This window comes from Podarcis erhardii (assembly GCF_964252035.2).
Source record: "Podarcis erhardii genome assembly, chromosome: 9".
Lineage (NCBI taxonomy): Eukaryota > Metazoa > Chordata > Lepidosauria > Squamata > Lacertidae > Podarcis > Podarcis erhardii.
The window spans coordinates 63047148-63069446 of record NC_138512.1 but is presented as its reverse complement, the minus strand read 5'-3'; the positions used below and the strand labels follow the sequence as shown (position 1 = coordinate 63069446).

General features: G+C 40.0%; 1 protein-coding gene and 1 long non-coding RNA gene across 8 annotated transcripts in view; one reads left to right on the top strand and one right to left on the bottom strand.

Moving 5' to 3' along the window:
- The window catches only part of LOC309350485, a 737064-nt gene that overhangs the window by 48618 nt on the left and 666147 nt on the right, over positions 1 to 22299 (bottom strand). The window lies entirely within an intron of this gene.
- The window catches only part of GRID2 (glutamate ionotropic receptor delta type subunit 2), an 833811-nt gene that overhangs the window by 174754 nt on the left and 636758 nt on the right, over positions 1 to 22299 (top strand). For all 7 annotated transcript variants that reach the window (XR_014160291.1, XR_014160292.1, XR_014160293.1 and 4 more), the window contains exon 2: positions 3042 to 3197. Coding sequence is in view for 4 of the 7 variants with exons in the window: in XM_081876717.1 (XP_081732843.1) it covers positions 3042 to 3197 (156 nt within the window). In the remaining 3 variants the exon portion in view is untranslated. The remainder of the gene's footprint in view (positions 1 to 3041; positions 3198 to 22299) is intronic.

The window sequence follows — 22299 nt, the reverse complement described above, 5'->3', positions numbered from 1 at the left end:
TTGAGCAAATTCAGATGTCAGAGCATGGACCAGTTGAAATAAATAAAACAGCAAAATAAATTTCAGCAAAATGGAAATGTTTATACATTATAGAATAGAATTTTGTATTTTTGCAAACCATTTATTTACTTATGGAATTATTTATAAAAATGTTTACATACTGTTGTATCATCAAAATATATTACAGCAGTTTGCAACAATATAAAAACATAAAACCAAACATGCATGTGGCAGGTGCAGTTTTGACTACACAGAACACATTCCCCACACTTGGGGAATAATTATATATACTTTTTATTCATAGAGCATGGTGCAGAACCTTTTGCACTCCCAGTATTAATTAACAAACCTATGTAAGAAAACCTATACAGTTTACAAAATATAAAATTGAACATTAAAATTCTTGTTAAAAACAGTTTAAACAGGTATTTAAAGGGATTCAAAAGATGACTAAAATCAACAGTAGCTAGAAAGATAATACAATTAACTCCTACATGTTCGGATAGGCTTGCCTGAACAAAAGCCCTTTAAGCAGGCACTGAAAAGAATACAGCAAAGATTCCTGCCTGATGTCCTTAGGCAGGAAATTCCAAAGTGTAGGTGGTCCCACACTGAAAGAACTGTTTCTTACAAAAGCAAAATGAATATTGACACCTATAAGAGTGTCAGTTTTGCAGATATAAATGGTTGAGAGGGCATAGATGGGGTAAGGTGATCCTGCAAGTAAACTGGTTCCAAGCTGTTAGGGACTACGGTATATACTAATAGTAATAGTAATAGTAATAGTAATAGTAATAGTAATAGTAATAGTAATACCTTGAACTTGACCTGTTAGTTGTTAAACTCCAACTCAAATTAGCCCCAGACAGCATGGCCAATGACCAAGGATAATGGGTGTTGGAGCCCAACAACATCTGGAAAGCCACAGGTTGCCCACCCATCAACTTTTCTCTCTTTTGTCATCTGTCAGGTGGGATTTAAGCAGCAATTCTCTATTTTTGCCCAGTGGAAACAACCTTTTTATCAATGTATGTTGGTCTGTGTTGGCGTGATGAGCATCAGTTCTAAGCTCCAAAATACCACTTGGTTCACTGTTCTGGAACTGAGTCCATTTAGAAGTGTGAGATACCAAAACCATTTTACCAGGGCTAGAATTAAATGGCTCTCACCTCTAAATAGTGCTTACCAATTGTCTCCACTGGAGACCACTTTTCACAACAGCTGCTGCCAGGAGCCCGCAATGCCTTCAAGAAGTTAAGTGAAGCTACTCTGTATGTAAATAACGCTCTGGCAAAATGACAGAGGAATTAAGAAGGAAGGGAGAAAAATGTTCGTGTTTCAGCTGAGATTTGCAAGGAAATGACAGGTCATTGAGATGGAGAGGTATGAAACAGCTGCTCCAGATGGCAAGAGATGCAGAGAAGAAAACTCCTGGGTCAAAGTGGACAAAGTTTTTGTGCAGGGAGCCTGCTGGCACTGAATGAATAGAGCTGGCAGGAAAATTGATGGTGGAGGATACGGAAAGGAGACCATGATAAATTAAGGCAATGAGGTTTTGTTCTTTTTCTAAAACACAGGATGTGTCTGAGAACACATTGCTCTAGGATGTCCTCATAACCTGTTTTGACTGGTGTGTGAAGGACTTACGTTATAATGCAATATCTGTTATATTGCGAAGATTAATGCAAGGAAGTAGGAATGAAATAGTCTCTCAGCAATCTGCATTCTGATGTAGGACAGTAGTTTTCACATTTCCCCCACCTTCAGGGCATTGTCCGCTAAGAAAGCCACGGAACCCCTGCTCCTTTAAGAGCAGGGGTAGCTAACCCCTTTTCCAGATTTGGTTGGACATCAACCCCTGTCTTCCTTGTCCACTGACTATGCCGGTAGTTGGAGCCCAACTATCCATGTTGTGCATCAAAGTTGTGAACTGGGCTACAAATGCCATTAAATATGAGACATTCAGAAGGGTCTGCCTACACTCACATTGTATTTGTACATTGCAGAAGATTCAGAGAAGCATGTCTTCTGTTCTTCGTCACCTCATTGAGGAAACCCCAATAAACTTCAAAAAAAACTTTCCCTAGATTACAGTAGGGATTTTTTTGTGGTGGCCAGATGCAACAGAATGAATCACTCCCTAATTTTTTGTAGTTATGTAGAAGGGTTTTCTATAGGTTAAACTTTCCTTGGTCCTGTTCCTAACAAGGTTTCTGCTTCGGTACATGGGCTATGTTGTTCTCTGTATCTGGCCACACTATGGTTCATCATAAAGTGAAATATACTCTGTTGGTTTCTGTGAAATTTGGTAAGGAGTCTTAGAGTCAACCATTGTGATGACAGATTTAGGATCAAAAACATAATGCTACAACTTTTAAGATGGATAACACTACTGTACATGGACCTCAGCATTGTACCAGTAGAGCAATGTAGTTCAAGGCTACTATGCCAGCTGCACTTATTGTAATTAAATGTGGTGTAATGGTGGATCGCATGTCCACCACCCCAAAAACAAGGAATTCAGGATCATGATAGGCAGTTACAGTACAACTTACATGCAGCATAGCAGGTTGGACATGTAGGATGCTGCTGTAGCTATGCTGTCATTAACCACACTCCCACCTGTTGTTGATCTTGCCAGCTGCTGTATCTTTTATTGCAAATTTATGTTCCCTAATTGTCATTTGCAGGAGCCATCCTAGCTCGCCAATCTGTTATAGTTTGTAAGGTTATTACCTCCGTCTCCTGGCTGCATTCCATTTTGGATTACTTATACCATGCCTACCATAATTTCTGCAAATCATTTTTTGTTGTTGTATGGTCAGACATCCTCCTTATTTTGCCCTAAAGTATATTGAACCCTTGCCAAGCATCGTTAACAAATTTCTTGGCTTGCTCATAAACAGGTGGCTGTGCTGAACTGCAAACTAAATTCATGCCTTTGAATTATCAGCAAAACGTGTCTTCATGCATTGCATCCTGAATCTCTGCACCGTTCATATGTAGTACTGCTCTTAATTATTCACATGCCTTCTTTCTAGGGGCAATATTTGATGAATCTGCAAAAAAGGATGAGGAGGTATTTCGCATGGCAGTTTCTGATCTCAACCAGAATGATGAAATCCTACAGACGGAGAAAATCACAATTTCTGTGAATTTTGTGGATGGCAACAACCCATTCCAGGCAGTTCAAGAAGGTAGGCTTTCTGAGGGTGGAATATTTTACAGCTTGTGTTTTGGTATAGATACGTACTTCTGGATTGTGGTCTCCTTAATCATCTGCATTTAAGCCAAACATATACATTGTTGACTGATGAACGTTTTTTTATTTATAAAATAGCAGAGCATGGGAATTGGCTTTGGTTTCATGGTGGCAAGTTGTGAACTGGCCACTGGTTGGATTCAATGCAGCAGGTCAAACTGATAAGGTGTTTCTTGTTGACTAGCGTCAAAATTATGATGACTGACCTGGAGTAGCAAATCTTGCTTTCATTCATGTTAATCAATTAGGGAATGTAGAGGAATATGACAGAATTAGTTCTCTTAGTCTATAGAAATTGGCTTGGTCTTATTGTGAGAAAAAAAGATTCCTTTCCCATGTTCTCTTAACATTTATATTGGTCAAATGCTAGCATATATTGATTACCTAAAATATGAATGTAGGACTTACTAAAATGAATGTTTATTTGTACATGTTTTAATATTTTTGTTAGAAGATGTGAAGTTTTAGCTAGTGCTTGAATTACAAAGGGAGAGGGGGCAAAGAAGGTTTGTCCCCTTATGTCTTATGATGGTTTTGCTAGCCATTGTTTTAGGAGGTGGTGGGTGTGCTAGTGGGATGCAGGATTGGAATGTACTGCAGACACAGGGTCTCATTAATTCGGTATTTCAGTCACTGGTTTATAACGGATAGACTGATAACTATCCTTCACAAGGGGCAATAGCTAAGGGCTGTGATCCATTATGTGGATTATAGCACACAGGTGTTGCTCGAGAGTATCCACTTTTTATAGTTGGTGGAATGTGTTTCATAGGAAGCTTTGCAGATAACACTGGTGGATCGCTTGGAAAATCAATCTACCTGTTCTCAAGTAATTGTTATTAATGTTGTGCTTTGTAGCAATGATTGCTTTCTTATTTCAGCCAGTGGGTTGTATCCAATGCTAGTTGTGCTTGGAGTAGACCCATTGAAGTTAATGCACATTACTAATTTAGGGTAATTAATTTCAATGGGTCTACTCTGAGTAGGTTTTGGTAGGCTACAACCAATATGTTTTATCCACCAACTGATGTTTTGTGAGAAGAGCTCCTTCAAAAACAGCAGTACTGTATGTTTCAAGACTTATTTTCAACAAAATAGGCATATCAGGCAAATGCACTTAAACAGTTCTTCCCAGTAACATTTTTGTTGTTGAGCTTGTATCTTTGTACAGTTATCAGTGGCTGATTATGATTATCATTGCTTTCTTTTGACATCCATTGTTGGTAAGTGTGACAATTTGCCAATTATAGCAAGACTGAAATTGGTACTACATTTGGTTTTCTCAGAATATTGGATTTAGGTTCTTAGGGACCATTATTACATGCTTGAATTATTGTGTTTAAGCATGTATTTCTATGAAAAGGAAGTAGGGGTTAGCTTTGTGACTGGAAGCTGGATAGCTTGTACTTCTCTTTGGATGTTTCTTAGGATTTAAAATTGGAATTCAATAAGCTGTTAAGGAAAGGAAATGTTTGATGGGGTGAAGTCAGACCTACCAGCATGCATGGGTGGGAAAACTCCAGTTATTATATTAAGATTGCATTTAAGAAAGTATTTAGTAATACTGAAGCTATTGGGTTCTCTCACTGAGGGGAGCTGATCCAATCTTCTGCTGAAAGCTTCCTAAATCTTACTAAGTTTCTTAAACTGTAATGCCTTTTAATGAGTATTTAGATATCCTTCTTAATCCCCATTGTAGTTGCCTTCTGAATTTAAAAAAGGTGGCACTCTTTCAGATTTGGTTTAGGAGAAGAGAGATTTCAGTAAATATTTCAAACAAGGATTTCACACAGCACAAGACAAACACCTGTTCTTGGGTGTAATCCAGATTAAATGGTGAAATGTGCATTTCCCCGCACACCCAGGAGTGAGATCTCAAGAGACAAGAACCAATATTGGTAAACCTATATGAAACTCACCTACTGCACGCATATTCAAGTTGCATAGACAAAAGGATAAAGACCCTCTGGATCTTTACCTGAGCAAGCCTACCCAGGTTAGATGCCCAGTACCCATCCTTAAACTGATGTGAACCTTTCATTGTTAGCTCATCATGGTGAGTTAAAGGGCACCTGTTTGCCCATCCCACCCAGCTGTTCAGTGTTTGGAAGCATGTGCCCCCAGATTCCAAGGGAATTATACCAATGCAATCCTCTTGAACTGGTCAGCAATGTTACCAATGTTGGTTAAATATCTGAGAGTGCCTCAGAGGTGAATGTGGTGTTTTACACAGCTGCTCACATTTACTGCCTAGTGCCACAGGCAAATATCAAATCACTCAGCTTTACAGGGGCCGAACAAACTTGCCAGGGGTAAAGCTCTGGCCATACAAGATTCTGAATGAAATCACGTAGGTGCAACCATCATTCTGTTTGTGGAGGTGGGGGGACATCTGGAACCTGAATACAAGATTTGGACAGCAGGGACTTTTGTCATGAAAGATCACAGCCTGATATTAGGCCACTTCAGATAAAGCCCTCACTCATTAAAAAGTATGTGTTGGGGGGAGGCATACAGGGTAGCCTCACTACTGAGACACATGCTGACACGTGTTTGGGGTGTGGCTACTGATGTACAGGCAAGCCTGCAATGAATAATGATTCCCTTTGCATGCATATTCTTTTGCGTTTCACACAGCAACTGAACAGATGGCAAGGGTGGTACTGGTGGGTCAATCCCCTCCACCCAATGTATGAGGGACCTTGGTTTGTATACCTTTTAAAGAGCTTTTGTTGGGGCAAGGAGTTTCATGTTTTCATGACCTTACAGATGCTGAGTTCATACATGAAGCTCAACACATGTGCCTTAAACTAATACCTATGAAGTAGTGGAAATGCAGTGGGACTAAAAGCTTTTAACATACAGTGGGCTGTTTTAACCACATAATATTAGACAAGAAGCCAAAAAATGCTGCAAAAGTGGTGCTGGTAGAACCCACTGCCTGTTGTGGTGTAGTGGTTAAGAGTGGTAGTCTCGTTATCTGGTGAACCGGGTTCGCATCTGCACTCCTCCACATGCAGCTGCTGGGTGACCTTGGGCTAGTCAGACTTCTTTGAAGTCTCTCAGCCTCACTCACCTCACAGAGTGTTTGTTGTGGGGGAGGAAGGGAAAGGAGAATGTTAGCCGCTTTGAGACTCCGTAGGGTATTGATAAAGTGGGATATCAAATCCAAACTCCTCCTCCTCCTCCTCCTCCTCCTCCTCCTCCTCTTCTCCTCCTCAGTACACATGGTTGCTGGTTGCCATAATAGTTGTTACCAAGCTCAACTTCTGCCAACAGCAGCAACAAAAAAAGGTTAACCGCATATGCTTCCATAAAAAAGTACTGCTGAAATTCTGTGCAGTTCTAATTAATTCCAGTGGGATCTGCAAATGAGATATTGATGGCTTCTACAACATTTCTTACTTTGATAGCAGAAATAAGAACCTTATACCTAATTATAAACTAGTCCTAAGTCACTCTGTATGAAATTTTGTAGGTAAGTGTAATTGTATTTCTCAGACTCCTGTCTCTCTATTTTATCAAGTGGTCATCCTTTTCAATCTCCTTGTATAAATTATTATGGTACCCTGAGGCGTCGTCCATATAGATCTCAGGGTAACTGGCGAATACTTCTCATTTGATTTATGAAACTTCACTTACAAAGGTGAGTCATATTTTTTCCTCCCCAAGACTGGGGAAGAGATATCTTGTAAGTAAGACTAGATGTGGCCTCAGGAGACAACTGCATATATTATAGAATGATGAAATATAAGATTCAATTGGATTTAATAATAAAATAATTCCCTTCAGCATAAAATATTATGGAGAAGTCCTGAAGTTAACATGGGTCTGCAGAAGCTGACCCACATGTTCCAAAAATACACTGAAAAAATTCTAAAGCTGTTTCTTAGGTCTATTAGAAATAGGTGCTGCTGTTGCAGGAAGATAAAATGTGTTTCCATGCACTCTGGCTTCCATCACAGTGTTCCGTTGCACCAGAAGTGATTTAGTCATGCTGGACACATGATGTGGAAAACTGTCTACGGACAAATGCTGGTTCCCTCGGCCTGAAAAGTGAGATGAGCGCCGCAGCACCATAGTTCCCCTGACTGGACTTAACTGTCCAGGGTCCTTTATCTTTTTACCTATTAGAATGGATTTCTCTGGTTATGATAGACATAACTATACAAATTCTTTCCCAATAGAAGAACCCAACTTGGAAACACATACAGAACCCACAATCAAACCTTAGGCATACATACATACATAATTTTATTTTATGTCACCTTTCCACAGTTCAAACCATGCTCAAGGCAGCTTATGACATGAAAAAATGTATAGCTACAACCTAACAAAAGTAGTCATAAACAATAAATAAAGCATTGAAAAACATACAACCCAACAGAACAGTTTCCACATAAATCACAACAAAATATAAAAGAAAGATACAAAAAACCAACATCATCAACAACTCCTCAAACAACCCCCCCCCAACAACCCCCCTGAGCCCAAGAGTGTGTTCCGCAGTCTCACCTTTTGTATTTTGAATCAGCAAGGAGATGGGAAAAGGCCTGTAAAACAGGCAGCAGGTCTTCTAGGACTGACAGCCAAGGCATGTTTACTTGGAAGTAAGCCACAATTCCCTTAATTACCTAATAAGTCATTTGCATACCCATGGTTTCTGTTTATTCTGCAGTAATTGTCATTTAGGTTTTCCTAGGAGGAAAGAGGGAGACAGACAGAAACTGATAAATAATCAAATTTCACCTTTTCTGGAACATAGGGACCTGCCTCAGGTTGCATCAGACTATTTGTTCATGTCGCCCAGTATTGTTTCTTGTAATTGGACATAGATCTCCAGGGTTTTCACATCATCAGTTATCTACGGAATGGAAACAATGTAAAACTTTAAAACAATGTAAAAAGTAATTAATTGTGTACCATTGTGGACTTAAAGCCAACAACAAGGATGTGAATTAATACCAATTAAATTTACTTAACTAATTTCCATTCCTGACCACAGAGGAACAGAAATTTCTGCTTCCTTTTTCCATTTCTATTGGGAGTCGACCACACAAAACTGAAGGCAACCCAACAAATTTTCAGGGACCAGTTCCAACAAACCAAGGATATGGAACCAAGAAAAAGCAGCATACTTTCTCTTTCCACCTTTGTGAATGTCAGAGGTAATTTGAAGAAGATCTTAAGCCACCCAAGTGGATGCCAGCCTCTTCACAACAGTGTTATTGGTTGTCCCTTTGGTGACAGCACTCCCCCTTCCCCCCGAATCTGGGCTGTCATATATCATTGTCCGTCTTGTTTCTTGCTTCACAGCATCAGTCATGGAGCATCTCTGCAAGGCTTAGTACTGCCTGAGGCATTGCTTACACCTGGATAGCTGTTTGTTCCATTCAGTGGGTTCAGCAAAGAGGCACCCTCTTCGACAGCCTCTGCAAACCTCTGGCTTTCAAATCCTTCAGAGTTTCAGCTCTGTCAGCTTGAAGCTCTGATCTCATAAATTGGACTTGCCACACTTGCCTTCTTTGAGCCTTTCAAGGATGCGTCCTGACAGTAAATTTCAGTGCGAGAGTTTTCTGTCATTTATATTGTTGACTTTGAAAAAGTCCTTTTATTTCTGCCTTTATGATGTGCTCCTAAAGGGTTTGGGAAACATGTATCAGCTTTTTTGATAAATGCATTCAAATACTTGCATAAATAGTTTCCTAAATCTTGGAGAGGTCTTGCAAACACATTTGTATAGGGGCCTTGTTCTTCTCCTTCTCACTCCTTAGCAGGCCTGATCCCTACCTCTAAAGGGGGATGGTGAGTAATCACAGGTGGCAGCAGGCCCTTGCCACTGCCATTCATTTGCTTGTCCACTTGAATGACTGAGCAAGCGGTGATGGTGACAAGGAACAATCCCTCTCTTTAGCAGAAGGGCGACCTGTGACCCTCCAGATATTCTTAGACTTCAACTCCCATCATCTCTCAGCACTGACCAGACTAGTTGCTGTTGGGAGTTGGAGTCCAACAATATCTGTAGGACCACAGGTTCCTCCATCCCTTCTGTTGATGGTATAACCCCCTCTCAGATTAGAACAAAATGGCAGGTGAGCAAGTTTGGTTGGCTGCTCTCCCCATTCTGCACTTGCCTGTTTGCTTAGGCCTGCAAGCAAATGGTAACTGTGCCACGTGCCACCTGAATCTCAGTCTCTGTCAATCAGGTTCTTAACCCCCCCCCCCCGCAAAAAAGCATTTCCACCTCTAAAGTCCTATTAAAGTAACACATAAATAAGATACATAATAGAATTCATAACTGTATTATCTATTCATTAAGATGGACTACATATCAGATCATAGCTGGCTTAGGGTGAAACTGGAGCTGAGTGACACTGGGCTATGGGCTCATGCCCCTAAGGGGCTATCAAGAACTGCTGACCTGAGTCCTCTGTGGTGAGCTGTGTCACGACAGCTTTTTAGTGAAGAAGCTTCTGACCTGATTCAGTCCAGGCTGACAGTTGCCTCCTTCTGGTCAAGAAGGAATATAAAAGGGCACTTGGTCTCTGTGAAATTTTGCTTGAGCAACAAGGTCAATCTGAACCCTAGCAAGTCTTGCATTTCTGGTCTTGCTATTCGGTACTGAGTCCTGGCTTGTTCTCCTTCTGGTTTGCCCTCTGATCCTGATAGCTTTTCAATCTGGACTCCTAATTCCTTGGTCGTATTTTACAGCCCAGCCCTGATGGTTGTCACACTGACACCATACATTTAATGCACATAAGAGTGCTGGGAATTGCTGCAGTTCCCAGGATTGCTTGGGGGTGTGGATGTGACAGTGACACTGTATTTGGATTCATCTGGAAATCCATGATGTGCTTCTGTTGGGATGCTTTGGATATAGTCAGTTTAATCAAAGTATTTCACAACAAACCAATATGCCAAAACCAATGACCAAGGCCCCTCATACTCATTCTGCAATTTCCTCTGTGTCTCACCTTGCTATAAATAATTGCAAATGTCTTATGCTTGGCAAGTGTGAAGAATAGTGCTGGCCCTATTATAATTTCAGCAGATACTGACTGCATCCTCTGTCAAGTTGGTGTTAAAAACACACACACACACACAAAAGTTGCCCTGGCTAGGGAAGAATAGAAGGCAGTGAGCCATAGCAAAAATATTTTATTTTGGGCACAGAGTAGCAGAGGTTTGATGGGAAGAGGGATATGTGAAGGTTACAGCCAGGATTTCATTGAAGGAAAGTTTTATGTAAAGAAATTATGGCCTGGTGGATATAGCTCCTCCTGTTGTTTTGGCGCTTGAAGTGATGTGATAAGGTTGTCCTTTCCAGTTTTTCTGATTGCCACAGAATCCAGTTCAAAATCCACACAATTCAAAGGCTTGGATTCCATGCCCCCCAATGCTTTTTGAAGCACTGTTTATTAACTGGGGCATGTTCAGGTTGATATTAAACCTTTAAGAGCCAGTGTGGTGTAGTGGTTAAGAGTGGAAGATTCGTAATTTGGTGAACCGGGTTCATGTCTCCACTCCTCCACATGCAGCTGCTGGGTGACCTTGGGCTAGTCACACTTCTCTGAAGTCTCTCAGCCTCACTCACCTCACAGAGTGTTTGTTGTGGGGGAGGAAGGGAAAGGAGATTGTTAGCCGCTTTGAGACTCCTTCGGGTAGTGATAAAGCCGGATATGAAATCCAAACTCCTCCTCTTCTTCTTCTTCTTCTTCTTCTTCTTCTTCTTCTTCTTCTTCTTCTAGCAGGCATGTCCAACAGGTAGATCACAATCTACTGGTAGATCACAAGGTGTTTCTGGTAGATCCTTGTAGATCTTTGGCCCCTCAGTGATCTCCTCCTCCCCCAAAAACGAAAAAGGCTCAACAACTCTGACTCCCTCAAAAAAGCTCCACAACTTTGGCTTTCCCTACTGTGTTTCATCCAACGACAATGGGTAGATCACTGCCACTGTGAGTAGATCGCCGTCTATTGGGAGTTGGATGTCCCTGCGTTATAGTATCACAGTTCTTCACTGCCTTTCAGTTTCCTTTCAAGTCCACTTTCTCATTCCATAATAAAATGATCTGATGTAAAGTGTTATGTTCATATTCAAACTCAAGGGTGAGGGAATGAAATCAGTTTTGCATTTTGAAACATAAAGCAGCCAGGGTAGGTGAGGATGCAAGAAAGAAATACAGACACATTGTATATTGGCTAATATTTCCTCTGTAGCATGATAACTGGTTATTTTGTTTTATGTCTTAAGTGAATTCTGAGACAGATAGACCCTCTTTTCACCTACTTATTATTCACACATTATTGCCTCAAACCACAATTTGTGATCTGGAAAGAAAAAAAAGTTTCTATGTTTCCACATTGCCCCACAGCAATGCTGTGTTGGGTGTTTTAAGATACTGTGAAAAAAATTTTAACGGTGGCTTGTGATGGGTTGCCATCCTGCTGGAGCATTGGAACTTCAACAACCAGGTTCCCACCTCTCCCAGTTTTTCTGGGTTTGTCTTCTTGGATCTACTCCAGGCATGTTCTGATAATCTCACCCACCATATGAAGGACATTTGGCACTATATATAAAAGGTAGATGTTGGCTTTTGTCAGTGAAAAACATTTTAAAACATTCTTGTTTACTTTTGATGGCTGTTCCAGGCAACCCTGAAATCCTTGTTTGAGAGAATGTTGTTAACTCTTTTTTGAATGCTTAAAAAACCCATCATTTTTTTAAAAAGTGTTTTATTATTATTATTATTGATGTGTTTGTTACCTTTGAGTCCTTTGGGAGGGAGGGAGGAATATAAATTGAAATAATAATAATATACTTAAAATATTTCTCTTATGAGTCATATTTGGTGTCTTTGGTAGAATCTCAGGAACACAAAAAGGTGAATCAAATAAATACTACTCATAATGGACCTGTTTTTCTTCCTTGCTCTCTTCTCATTCCTTCCTTCGCTTCCTCTAGCCCCTTAGTTATTTGACTTGTACCCAGTCATGTAAGGTCCCAAAGCTTCCATCTCTCCCTAAAGGAAGATCTAACTGTAGAACTTTACAATATGCTTAAGTCTCATGCCATCACTGAGCTTAAATTGCTTAACTGTGTATTCGATTGTGCCCAGAATCTATTTTCTTTCTGGACTAAAGATATCATGCTTATTAAAAACTTATGCAAGTGCAAATGCTTGTGACGTGTTCAAAATCCTAATTAGTCAAATTAAAAATATAAACTGATCAGTAGGTTTAGATAACTGTTTTCTCCCACCCTGTCCCAACGCAGTTCCATAGGGCACTTCATACTTTGCCCTGTCTAAAATTCTTGGTGGACTGCAATTGCAACCCATTGTTTTGTTTTCAGTGCTGTTTGGTGAGCAGCTGATACTGCTGAAGTCCTAGGACATGGGCATTGTGTGACTAGCACCCCATAAACATTACTCCAGTCGGATCAGTCAGTTGGGTGAACTGTGAAGCAGGTTATTAGCTTTTGAAATGGACTTGAGTTAGAACTTATTGAAGATGATTCAATCTTGGTATGGGATTACAATGTACTGTTTCTAATGAATGTGATTCTTGCTGCCCTTCTATGTGAACAGCTATAGATTCTGGTTAATTGCATTTTCTATTGTTTTGAGAAAAAAAAATCTAATCCAGGTTGTTTCATCTTTAACTTTTTTTAACAATTCATCATCTGACATAGCCAACAATTTCCTTTGATAAATTCAAAGCAGTATTATTTTACATTTCTTTTAAGAGAGCTACATGAATTCAGACCCATCTAAATCATTTCTGTAGTGTGCTGATGGCCACAGACTTTTGCACAGATCTAGAAAAGAAATATTTAAGTGAATGAGTAATGTGGGTTCCCTGATCTCCAAAATTAGTCACCTTGCACTAACACTTTAGTCATCTGCACTAACTGGTAATCAGTTAAGCGTTGCACAGATTATACACATTGAAATTAATAGACCTAATTTAACCATGTTAATTTCAGTTACAGGTAGGTAGCTGTGTTGGTCTGCCATAGTCGAAACAAAATAAAAAAAAAATTCCTTCCAGTAGCACCTTAGAGACCAACTAAGTTTGTTATTGGTATGAGCTTTCGTGTATCTGAAGAAGTGTGCATATCTGAAGTGTGGTATCTGAAGAGATGCTCATGCACATGAAAGCTCATACCAATAACAAACTTAGTTGGTCTCTAAGGTGCCACTGGAAGGAATGTTAATTTCAGTGGGTCTGCCCTGAGTAAAACTTAATTGAATACCACCCATAGCCCAAGATCCCTACCTCCCCTCCCCTCGCCCCAAAGAAAAATTGTCTCTGGTAGTCAGAGTGAAGTATTATGTGGGGGGCAAAGAGCAAGCCCATTATGATTTGTACCTCATTGGTACGAGCTGTATAATAAGTCTGTTTCCTTGCAATCCACATAGTTTCTGGCAGGCTGATCATTTAGCTTTAATAAATGAACTTTATCTACATCTTTCGCTTATCCAGTTTCATTTCATTTACTCCTGGTAACCCCATATCAAAGTGATGATTAAACTGATATTCCCTGTTATTATTCATTCTGATGGTCCACATTGTGTATTTCAACATTCATTTAGTTAAATGAATTAATATTACAAACAATAAATGAAGACTGCAGTCCTATGAATCCTTTGCTGTAAATAAGCAGTGCCATTGTGTTCATAAACATGAATCGGAGTGATTACACTACATAAACAGGAAGGCCTTTCATTGGGAAGACCATTCATTGCCTACAGACAGCCACCCAATCTTAAACAACTCCTCACCCACAATAATACATCAGACTTAACCTGGACACTGGTACTAGAGCCTGCAATAAACCCAGATGCCAACTTTGCTGCTGCATACACCCGGACAACACCATTACTGGCCCAACAACATCAAACATACCATCTCAGGACTATTTAATTGCTCATCTTCTAACATTCTGTATGCCATCAAATGCCAACAGTACCCTTCAGCCCTCTAAATAGGACAAACAGGCCAAACCCTACACCAAAGGATAAATGGACATAAATCTGGTATCAGTCATCACAAGACAGAGAAACCAGTAGGAGAACAGTTCAATCTCCAAGGACATTCTATACAAGATCTCAAAGTAGCTGTCTTATTACAAAAGAATTTAAGAAATAGACTTGGAAGAGAAGTTGCTGAATTGCAACTTATTACCAAACTTAAAACCATGGAGAGACCTGGTCTGAATGGAGACATTGGATTCTTATCTCATTATACATGATAAAGCTATTTTTAGCCATCTCACCCCTTGCTTTTTCCTGTCAGACCAATTGCAGTCGTTAACAGTCATCAACAGGTTTACCACACCTATAAGCCAGTCACCCATTCTCATCACCCTTCTGAGTAATACCCCTCCCCACCCTCTCACTATATATAAGGGTCTGGTGACTTCTGTTTCAGTGTATCTGAAGAAGTGTGCATGCACACAAAAGCTCATACCAAGAACAAACTTGTTATTGCTGTTTAGTCGTGTCCGACTCTTCGTGACCCCATGGACCAGAGCACGCCAGGCACTTCTGTCTTCCACTGCCTCCCACAGTTTGGTCAAACTCATGCTGGTAGCTTCGAGAACACTGTCCAACCATCTCATCCTCTGTCATCCCCTTCTCCTTGTGCCCTCAGTCTTTCCCAACATCAGGGTCTTTTCCAGGGAGTCTTCCCTTCTCATGAGGTGTCCAAAGTATTGGAGCCTCAGCTTCATGATCTGTCCTTCCAGTGAGCACTCAGGGCTGATTTCTTTAAGAATGGATACGTTTGATCTTCTTGCAGTCCATGGGACTCTCAAGCATCATAATTCAAAAAGAACAAACTTAGTTGGTCTCTAAGGTGCTACTGGAAGGAATTTTATTTTACTTTGTTTCGACTACGGCAGACCAACATGGCCACCTACCTGCAATAAGAGCGTGAGAAGATCCTGCTGGATCAGACCTATGGCCCATCCAGATGCCTTTGGGAAGTCCCCTTAGCAGGATCCAAGCAGAAGAGCACTATCCCCTCCTGCGCTTTTCAGCAACTGGTATTGAGCATTGCTGCCTCCAACCACATGCCCAGGATCAGATTGCTTATATCTTTTTCAGTATGACACCTTCATGGATGTATACATAACGTATCTTTCATACTTACTATTTTGCAATTCATTCACCTTTCCTGTTCTGTTTCTTTGTGATATGGAATATCTTCGACAACCAATATTTTGCCAGCCTTTTGCAATAGTATTGTCCCAAGCCAAAATTCCACTAAAAGTACCAGAAGTCTAATGAAAATTAGAGCCTTTTTGTAATTTTGATCACAAGAAATACTATTACTAATGCCGCCTACCTATGTGGTCAGATGTGAAGTGCATGTTGCAGACAACAGCAGCGTGATGTGGCTTAATTCTGTGAATGAGGGGATAATAAACCATAACTCTTCAGAGACAAAGCCCAGAGTGAATTATGAAGGTCATTTCCTTAGGTGTTGAAATTAATTGCATTTTAGCCAGGCTTTCTTTATACAGCACCTTACCAAGAATTTTTTTATTAAATATCAATTTATGAAAGACTTCTCTGAACAAAAGGGAGTAGTTAACAAGTACAAATTTGCAAGACAGGCAAGTGCCTTATTAGAAGACTAATCATATCTTAAAGAACATAACCTGTTGCATTTTAAGGAAACTCCTGCTATTGAATTGCCATTTTAATTGTATAGCTAAATGTCAGTGTGATCTCAGCCCAGGTGATTATTCATCCCTCTGAAGCAATCTTTGATGATTATTATCATATTAAACTAAATGCAGTGGCTTTAAATCCCAATTCTTATAAGATGAACAGGGGGCCTGGACCTTAAGTGTCCATGAAAGCACTCGAGATCCACAAGAAATTTCTGCCAGAAAAAAAGGGGGGGGGATTTTTAATCTCATGCCATCTCCCATACTGCTCCAGAGATTTATCTTAAAACAGATTGTGGGAGTGGGGGAGAGAGGTTGCTGCAGATGAAAGGGAGATAGGCTAAAGTTACTCCCCCCTGCTTTTTATGGGAATATCCTATGAACAGAACTCAACTCAGCTCCTAGCAAAAGGCTAGTTAGCACCTAAGCTGTGGCATCTGTGGAGACCCAATCAGTTTGTATGGTTATCCATCTTCAGCAACATTTCCATGTTCTGTGTGATGCACTATTAGTGAAAAGTTTCAGCTTCATGCCTTGGCATCATATAAAGCCAAATCAGAGTGGAGGCAATTCTTCTTGCCCTCACTCTGGAGCTTTGTACAGAAAAAAAAGAGAGGGATCATCATTCAGTTTCCAGCCCATATCACTTTTGTATGTATTTGTTCACTTATAAGTTAATTCTAATCTGTTTCTGCATTAATATGTGCTGCTTCTTTAAACAGCAGTACACATTTAAATATGTATTTTTAACACATTCTCAAAAAATGCACATTTCTAAATGAATTGTAATACTTTTTAAAAGCTGAGAACTGTGTAACAACATTTCTAGAAGTTTGAAACCTAATGGATGAGTTCTGATACGCACATTAGTCTGGGAGCTGCAGATCAGGTCAGTTCATATTGAAGTTCATAAAGAATAAGTGTTTCAAGTTCCGTACGAAAGACACTGGTGCCTGCCAGCAATTGGGAGCATGAACTTGACCTCTTCTACCTGAATCATGAAACAAACAGTGTTGGCAACTGACAGTTTTGTGGAACTTGACACACACCTAACAAGAACCTCCACTTTCTGCTTGGAACTTTCAGTTCAGCTCTAATAATGATACAAAGTTCTTAATTAGCTATTTCTTGCCTCATATACATTATCTCACTAATCTTTTCTTATAGCTATGTAAGGTAGATCAATATTACAGTCCACACTTTATAACTTGGTGGGTGGAGGCCTGATGGCTTAAAACCACCTATTGGTTTTAGATGTCATTATAAACCATGGTTTACCATGATGTAAGTGAGCCTCTGTGAACCTTCGGCTTGTATTGCTCTCTCGTTCCTGCTCCTCATTTGGTGCAACCGCAGTGAGGAGTTCAGAAGCTTCTAAAGTTTTTAATTAATTGCAGGTTGTTTCATCTGAATCTATCATACTGTGGTTAATCTTAACTATGCTTTTAAATAAGCCAAATTAAAACTAAAATTGGCTTGCTTCCAAAAATCAGTTAAGATAAACCACAGGTTCTGTGGTTGATCAAGCAACAGAAACATCTCCCTTTTTCAGGTGTGTCAGGGAAAAGTGTGTGAACATGAAAACCTGGTGATCACTGCAGTTCATTCCCATCATGCTATACCAGGCTTCCTCAACCTCGGCCCTCCAGATGTTTTTAGACTACAATTCCCAGCATCCCTGACCACTGGTCCTGCTAGCTAGGGATCATGGGAGTTGTAGGCCAAAAACATCTGGAGGACCAAGGTTGAGGAAGCCTGTGCTATACCATGGTTTATTGTGATGTTTAACCACAATTAGCAAGTTCATGGATTGGATAAAAATTAAATCAGTAAATTCTTGGACAGTTGCGCAGTATCTGTTTTGCTGTTATGGTACTTTCTTGGTTATAGGTAAGTTGGCTTTGTTATAGTTAAACAAAGGTACAGGTGTTGAGTTTACTGCAAGTGTAAGAATTCTTCTGTCAAAGTATTTTGCATGAATTTAGTTTAAAGATGGTTAACTTTGAACTTTGTCTATGGAGAAATCAAAAGTGTTTTATTTCTCTGGGTTACCCAGAATTTATAACTCCAGGAGGTTCGGAAATGCTTATGGAGTGAAAAATCCAAGAAGTGTCCCATAGGGAAAGGAAGGGAAATATTTTTATCTAAATCAGAAGTTAACACCTTCTGTGAGCTGACCTTTTAAGCACCTCTTCTAAGCATATGTCAAACCATTCACAGTCTAGAACATTTTGTGTAATGACAGGAGGTCAACCACATGCTACTTCTGTGGAAGGCAAAGTTATCGTAGGGCACTCATTTTAACTTGCCCTTGCCTGCCATGGCAAGATTTAAATCTTCATTAATCACCATCTAAAGGCTAATTACCACAGCGAACACAGCAGCCCATTAAACACTCTTACTGTAGCATGCAGTTCAGCAACGCAGTCTGAGAGCACAGCATTTAAGCATGCAAAATGTATAATTTAGTTTTCAGTTTGGTAAATTTTACCAATTCAATCACATTGATAATGACTTTTTAAAAACAGCAGCAGCAGTAGCAGCAGCAAACGTTTCATTTCTGAAAGCAGTAGGAATAGTCCCTTGGTGACAATGAAATCCTTGTGGTCATTGCCACATAAGATTTATATGCATATTTTCAGATATTATACCGTTAAGGCATTCTTAGACAACCCTCCTTCTTTCACTTAATGTGGTTTACAGCCAGATCCAATGCAGGATAAGAGGAAAGTAGTGGTAGACTCATAATCTAGAGAGTTGGGGAAAATTTCCAGAATAGCATGGACAGTTGTGAGTTGTCAGTGGATCTCAGTCCTTTCCGTGAATGGAAAGACCCCTTCTGTTATCGGGAAAATAAGAGAAAACAGAATAATGATTCCATATAAATGCCCCCCATCTTATTCCACACTGAAGTTGTTTTTAAGAAACAAGGTTATGCTCATATGAGCTTGACTGTGGTAAGGCTAACAGGGTAAGGTCAGGTGAAGTTTTCATCTGAGAAGGAAAATTTTGGTGGAGGTACAAGATAGTCTCAGTCTGCTCCCAATCTCTTAATCATGGTTTATACGTGCATATGCTGGACCACTATTTTAGCAATTGGTGGAGCTTTTACATGACCATATTCACAGCTAGTAAACTACAAGTCACCACAAAGAAAATAATCTCAAATATTATAGTGACAGTTTGCTTTCAGATGATACAAGTAGCTGCCATATTTGCTTTTGGATTGTTTTCACTGTTACCAACATTTTCCCTCCTCTGTTTTTTATGACTTCATACCATAAGAGACCTTGAGCTATGCCTTCCCATTTCTTTCTCTATATATGATTCCTTGACCCACAGCAATCTGAAGACTGCAAATACATTTTTAAGGATTTATTGGGCAGCCTTGTCTGTGTCACAAAGGAAAAGTAGTACTCATATTTCAAGCAACAAAACACCTTTACCTCCCACCAGATGATCTTTGGGTCAATAAGACATTCTTTAGATAGGTTTCTGGACCTTCAGTGTAGACAGAACACTATCAAGAGCCTCTCATGACAAAATGTGATGTATTGGACTGCGGCAGAGTAGCGTGAGATAAGATAATAAAATACTTTATTTTGCCAAAGCTATTTGTGAAATAAGACAATAGAGCATTGCAAAAATGGATCTGCTTTCTTAAAAAGCAGGGGTGCAGAACCTGGGCTCCATCAGATGTTACTGGACTTTAATTCCCATCAGCCCCAACCAGCAGGGCCAATTTAGGTCAATGGGGCCACGCTCTGAGCACACACACCCTTATCACAACACAACATGCAAAACAATGCCACTGTTGTTACCATTCCATAAGTGCCAGTGGCACAGGCAGCAAGGCTCTTTCTACTGCCAGGGAGGGATGCAAAAGATGAGCTAAGAGGCCAGAAGACCTTTGTGACATGATTGCACATTGCAAGCTTCCTAAAAACTCATGCACAGTGGCTGATATGAAGCAGGCACATAATGGGGCATTTGTCCTCCTGCCCTAGGTTCAACACCCAGTTGAAGCTTTTAATGTTTAATAGACTATTGTATTTTAATATTATGTTGAAAGCCGTCCAGAGTGGCTGGGGAAACCCAACCAGATGGGCGGGGTATAAATAATAAATTATTATTATTATTATTATTATTATTATTATTATTATTATTATTATTGATGGCAGGAACACAGGAACTGCAGAAAAAAGTCTCATTCACTGGAAGGGATCTTGTTTTACATGCAGGGGAGAATCTAGGGTACAATTAGAAACTTTAGGTGAGAGGGAGTCCCACTCTCAGCCCCAGGTGAGCAGAAATTTTCAAAATGACTTTAACAGATTAGTGAACTGGGCCAAAACAAAACAAATCAGAAGGATTTGAATAGGGACAAATGTAGGGTTCTACAGTTATCAGGAATAACCAGCTGCATACTGGGGGGGGGGTGGACATTTGGATTATGAATAGTACACATGAAAAGGATCTAGGGGTCTTAGTTGACCACAAGCTTAACATGAGTCAACAGTGTGATGCAGAAGCAAAAACGAAGAAGAAGCCAAAAGTCAGTGCTATTCTAGGTTGCATCAACAGGAGTCCTGATGAAGGGATGTAATAGTTTTGCTTTATTCTGCCTTGGTCAGACAACACCTGGAGTACCTTGCCCAGTTCTGGGCACCACAATTTAAGAAGGATATTGACAAGGACTCTCCTTCCTTGGAGGTTTTTAAGCAGACCACCCGTCTGGCCACCTATCATGTATGATCTAGCTGAGATTCCTTCATTGCAAGGGTTTGCACCAGATGACCCGTGGGGTCCCTTCCAACAGTGCAATTCTATTATTCTGTGGCCAGCTCATTTCCTTTGGCAGCCCATGTGACAAACTCTTCTTGCTATTTGCTCAATAGGCCGGTCCTGCTGGGTAACATCCTATCAGATCTCATCAGACTGCTCCCTCTTACCATTTTCCCCTCACCTGTATGTGGAGTTTATGTTCTGTTAGTGGTTTGCTGTGATTGGGTGCTGATTTATACTATATCTAGTGCTCTAGGCATGGAGAGGTAGTTTTTAGCGTAGAAGCCAGTAAGAGAATTGAAGCTCATATGTAGTTTGGATAGTGTTATATGCAGTTAGTTCTCATTAACTCTCAGCTGAATAAAGTAACTGTATTTCACTGCACTTTGATTAGAGCAAAATTGAAAGTAAAGAGAGCTTGATTCCTTTTTAACTGGGAGCCTCTGACTGTGGATGAGCTTCAAAAATTGCTTTCTTGCTTTAGAAGCTGTTCAGCAGATATTGTTCATTGCCTGGCAGCTTACTAAGGCAAATGTGGTATGACAAATATTTTAAGCTATTAAGCCTAAGGATGTTCCAACCCTTCTTAAGCTAAATAAATGTACAAGTAGCAGGTGCTTTTAAGCCTAGGGGTATTCCAGGCCATCTTAACCCCAATAAACCTAAAAGTTGGAATGTTCCACCTTACTCCAAGTTATGTACTAGTCCATTTATCCTATATACCAATAGCAAACTCATTATCCAAATGCGATTCCTTTTGTAGCCACAACTTTATCATTCAGATACAGGAAGAGAGGTTTTGGGAAATCTCAAGGTTTCCAGAAGTACATAAAGTATTAAGGGAAAGTGGGGGGGGGGGACGGCAGCTCACAAACAGCCCCTCTCAATGGGCATGAAATCTGACATGGGTGAGAATGGAAAATGGAGGTGAGGGATGGAATGGAGTTTTCTGAAAGAGGGCATGGCTGGCTGGCTGCAGCTCTGATACAGCACTCCAATCTATAACATTTTGTTGTAGGGTTCTACTTGTTTGTTTATTTACTAATTTTATATACTTCTTTTACCTTTTTTTAAAAAAAATATCAGAGCTGCTGGAAATCAAATGAAACCACTGATGCTATTTGGTAACTTTTCAAAGAATGTCTCAGGGGCTGAACATAAAGCAACCCACCTATGAAAATGGATTCTCCCCTTCCTTAAATGGAGAAACCATCCTTGCAATTGAGAGAATATAACATAGTAAAGAAGGCTGGTTAGAAAAAGACAAAAAAAGGTTAGTTAAAGTTATGGGACTGTCTTTCCATACACATTTAAAACTGTAACTGTTAGAGTTTGGTGTCCCTTTTGTTGACAGCCATTGTGGAATAGCAGAAGGGCAAACGTAAAAAGTTCAAGGTGGGTTTATGTTTTTACCCACTGGAATATATTGAGGTGGAGTAAACAAGAGTGTAGACGTTTATTGACTGTAGTACAATAAAAGTGCTTATAAGTCATTCTTCACTGCAGTGTCTTCAGACGCTGAATATTAATGCAGGCAGCTTATCGCTTGGGAAGGAATTTAGGATGTAGTTCA